Below are 4,451 nucleotides of genomic sequence, written 5' to 3'. Positions count from 1 at the left end.
AAATTTCGAACATTATTTCAAAAAATTTTCAGAAATTTCGAATAATATTTCATAAAATTTCCAGAAATTTCGAATAAGTTTTCATAAAATTTCAAGAAAATTCAACCAAGATTTCAAAAAAGTTCCAGAAATTTGAACCAAGATTTCATAAAATTTCAGCTAAAATTCTCGATGAATTTAAGTCTGATTTCCAAAGACTTCAGGATTTCCAAATATTTCAAGATTTCAAAAATTTCAAGATGTTGGAAATCTGATTTCATGGGCGTATGTACACTCGATTTCGCAAGTGATCAGCCCCTCGGTAACAACAGACAGACAGACAGACACACAGACAGATGGATACGTCGAGAACAGAACCTCTCCATTGCATTCATCACCCGGTGAAGTAAAAAATCTAGTCTCTATATTGTCTTCATATGAGTTCAAAACTGTTCGACATTTGTCCAACGTAGGTTAGATATTACACCAATATGGTCTTGATATTAGTCCAATTTCGGTTACAAATTGTCTAACGTGGGCTTGCATTAGTCCAATATTGGGAGGATGCTGTGCATTTTTGCCCACTCGCATAAAATATGGATACTGTTCTGACCATTTCGAGGTAATAATTGATTACTAAATAGATGAATCTGTATCCAATTTTTGACGAGACTCCAAATTTGGCTTATAACTCGACCGTCCCGTTTTGGACACTAGTTACTTTATCCAAAAATAGAAGAATAACTGCGCTGTCGCAGAATCAGCCGTTTGGATCCATTTCCATTCAATTTTGGACTGCCACGTTTTCACTAAGCTCTGAAAGTTCCGTTTTAACAACTAAAAAAAAAATGGTTTAGAGCTAGTTTTACGACATTTTGAACGTGAATTTCATACAAAATTTTCCCATTAAATATATTATAATCCACGAAAATAATTCATTTATAAGAAACTTGGCTTAATTAACAGTTGCGAGTTTTTAATTAAATGTAAATTGATTTTAAAAATATTCCGAAGTAAAGGGGAATTTTCTTTAATAAAGGGTTTTCAAAATAAAGAAAACGGTTGTAGAAATGCATTCTTAAGCCAGGGTTGTGACTCAATCATACACTTAATTAATAATGAAAAAATTGATTAACAAGTGATTAAATAAATTACCAAATAAGGGTATTTAAATGGGGTAAGCTGGGATAAAAACATTTTCAGAGATAACCAATTTCCTTAATTTTTTTTATTCATAGTTCATATTAATGGCTATTAAAGGCCGTTTCCCAGTGTTGCCAGGCCATTGGTAAGTCAAAAGAATGCATAGTTAAACACTAACAGTTCCGTTTCACTCGGTACTTGACCGCAACTTAACTCACAGAAGGCCTGACAACACTGCACTTTAGTATAAGCCTAGATAGGGGAAGACATTTTAAGTAACCCCTTTAGTGAAAACCATAATTAAGATATTTAGATAAGTCAGGTCAAAGGTAACGTCATCTCATATATGGGCAAAGGCCTATCTCAATATTGAAGGTTATTTACCCATTTTTACAAAGAAAAAGGCTTATTGAATCAAGCCATTTAGAAACGCAGTTCAAGATTTTGCTAATTTTAAAAGTCCACGTGGTAGGCCTAGGACATGATAACACCTGCAGGCTGTTGCCCTTACTCAGAACGTAAATAAAGGGGGGGGGTTACATAAACACATGTTTTTCTGCACAAGTAATTCCCAAGTGTTGCTTTGCTTTTACGTTCTTTTGTAAAAAGGTAAACAATTAAACCTTGAATATCTCAATTTCTTAATGCAGGTCAAAGTTGAACTTGGCCCGATAGCAACAACCCCTTCTTCCATAAAAGAGGAGCGAGCGACCCGATACTGATAACAATGCAATTGTCTCAAGCCTTGGTCCGGTTAAAGGAGGGGGGAAGTACCTATTACCGAAAACAACTTGATCTTCGACCATGTTGTCACTATTTACTATTCCTGGTAAAAACCCATCTTTGTAAGTAAAGCATAGTTCTTATTGGACCATTAGAAAAAAGGAGGCGTGGCGATTGTAGACCATTTATCTCTATAAGCCCAATTGAACACTATGACCATCTTTCTTTTCTTTATCAATTGCATAGAACAGTCATGAAAGAGAATAGTAAGCCTCGATACCCGCGGGCAGCGCAGGGGGGGATGAATTTTTCCCCCCATGGTTTATACCCGCGAAGGGGGGGACGAATCTTTGCCCCCATGCCTCCATCCCCGGAGGGGGTTGGTGTGTCTCCCCCTCACCTCCTCCACCTGAAGGGTGTAGGTTGTTCTTGAGTGTATGCTCTCTCTTTGCGCTAAGTCCCCCTTTTTATTCTGACTTTCACTTTCTCTTTACCCAGCCCGATACCCGCAAGAGCGCTGTGAAGGCTGGAGAGTTTTTTTTCTCTCTCTTGGTTCCCTCCTGACTTTCACCGTCTCTTTCGCTTTGACCGTCTCTTAATTTTTACGCTTGCGAATGTACAAGCCTAGCGGCGAGCGGGGCATTTTTTTTACTTTTGCGATATGTATAAATCAAGAGGCGTTAAATATTTTATCCATGTTTTATTTGTATATATATATATATATATATATATATATATATATATATATATATATATATATATATATATATATAATTTTAAATAGAAAAAAATTGAAATATTAAAGGCCTGTTTGTAAAGGAACATCATCGGCTACAGCTCTGAGGAAACGTTTTTGCCTATGCCGGTCTAGGACTCCCTCATTGGGGTTACCCGCTCTCCCCTTGAAATAGTCGGTGATAGCGGTATTGAGACTAAAAATAGAAAGAAAAGATATTAGGGATCCATCTTTAAAAAATAATGTTAATTAACTTACGAGCCCGAGCGAGACGTGTTAACGTAAGCCGGCATAGGGTTTCCGGGAGTGGGTGTTATGTCAACGAATGGTATGAGTCGAGAACTCAACTCCCGGAAGACAACGTCGTCCTCGCGGAGATCAAAACCATGTCCGAGATTCTCCGCGCGAATCCTCACTAAGTCCTTATGGACATCAGCAAGGATCCTATAAAAAATGTTTGAATATAGCCATTAAAGTTTTAAAAAATATAGAGACTTTACCTGAAGAGGCTGCAATCAATTGGCGGATGTTCATTTACTCTCGGCGGGTTTTCCTGGGGTTGATGTGGGGGTGGCTGACGCTGTTGCCACTCGTAAAAATTTTGTCTCGGGTCCTCCTCGTCGTCCGTGTACAAAAGAACATCGTCAATATGACTGTACGCCCTATTAAGTTCAAAAGTTAGTCTTTCCACGATTTCAGAAAAAAACAGTATGCTCACATGATAATGGTGGATGATGTTCTGGCCGAAGCTAAAGCGAGAATGATTTTAGTATTGGGAAACTCTCCGTATATATAGTATGGAGGGGGACCGTTGAAACCCAGACACTCTTTACCCCCCCCTTATAATATACAAAAACGGTTTCTTACCTTTGGGGGCCAGGGGCTGGGAAATTGAATAGCCCCCCCGAGACGCGGATATTTATGTTATCGAAAAAGCCCTAGATCTACCATCTGTTGGGCGAGCACCCCGTAGGCGACTTTGTCGAGGAACAGTTTCGCCCGCCGTATGTCGTGCTCGGTTGCCGTCCGAACGGATGCGGCGTCAATCACGCCGTCAACATCAACCTCCCCTTCAGATTCCTTGTATATTCGGGCTCTCCTTTTAAAAAACTTTAAGATGGCCGTATTGAGACTGTAAAGAAAAAAGAAATTAGAAATGGTCTTAAAAAAGAAAAAAAATTATATAACTTACAAGCCGGAATAACAGTTAGCTATGTTTAAGGGCTGTTCCTCGACTAGGGGTGCCTCTTCTAGGGGTTCTACAGGGAATACCATGAAACCCAACAGGGTTTGACCCAGGGCTTCGATAACATAATTTGTCTCGACCGCGTACACTTGTTCGACGGCCGTGCGTACTTCGTTGTTGGCAAGCCGTTCTTCTTCCTCGGCCGCCTGATGGATCTGGGCTAAGATCCTGCTCAAATTTTACGGAGGAAATATAGCTACTAAAAATAGGAGAAAACATGGAATGTTTACCGTTGGATGTTACAATCCAATGGCGTAGGATCCTCATCATCCTCATCCAATTCCTCATCCAATTCCTCATCAGAATTGGATTCATTCTCCCATTCCTCCTCCCCTCCCCCCACCACCACTTCCTCTAGTTCCGCTAGAGGAAAAGGTTCTTCTTCTAAAGGTTCATCTGGGACAGGTGGGTTTAGAAATTCAAAGACCTCATCCCCAAACGGTAAAGGATTGGGTGCCCTAAATAACAAAAAAACTTATTCTATGATTTCAGGAGAAAAAACATTATACTCACATGTTGAAAGTTTGGTGCAGGATTTAGTCTTAGTAGTAGTGGTTCGTCAGTGTTTAGGCTGAGAGTGATTTTTGTATTGGGTAAATTGCCGTATTTATAGTACCCATGGAG

The 4,451-nt window shown here is 39.4% G+C and overlaps 1 protein-coding gene across 1 annotated transcript; it reads right to left on the bottom strand.

Annotated features, from left to right (window-relative positions):
- Window positions 1-2,644: 2,644 nt before the first annotated feature.
- LOC149635075 (uncharacterized) lies at window positions 2,645-3,413 on the bottom strand. The gene is made up of 4 exons (XM_089850935.1): window positions 3,300-3,413; window positions 3,082-3,243; window positions 2,840-3,025; window positions 2,645-2,777 (listed from the first exon to the last, which is right to left on the bottom strand). Coding segments are annotated over exons 1-4 (483 nt in total). The 5' UTR covers window positions 3,302-3,413.
- Window positions 3,414-4,451: the final 1,038 nt, after the last annotated feature.

Source organism: Phalangium opilio, unplaced genomic scaffold, assembly GCF_054372755.1.
Source record: "Phalangium opilio isolate 3A_F unplaced genomic scaffold, DU_Popi_V2 ptg000095l_1, whole genome shotgun sequence".
NCBI lineage: Eukaryota > Metazoa > Arthropoda > Arachnida > Opiliones > Phalangiidae > Phalangium > Phalangium opilio.
The sequence above is the reverse complement of the archived record's forward strand: the minus strand, read 5'-3'. Positions and strand labels throughout refer to the sequence as shown.

Bases quoted from the DNA above. Each gene is read 5' to 3' on its own strand.
- LOC149635075 (XM_089850935.1), bottom strand. The intron at 3,026-3,081 runs GTAAAGTCTCTA...CATTTTTTATAG, and splicing joins ATTGATTGCAGCCTCTTCAG to GATCCTTGCTGATGTCCATA. The intron at 2,778-2,839 runs GTAAGTTAATTA...TTCTATTTTTAG, and splicing joins AACACGTCTCGCTCGGGCTC to TCTCAATACCGCTATCACCG.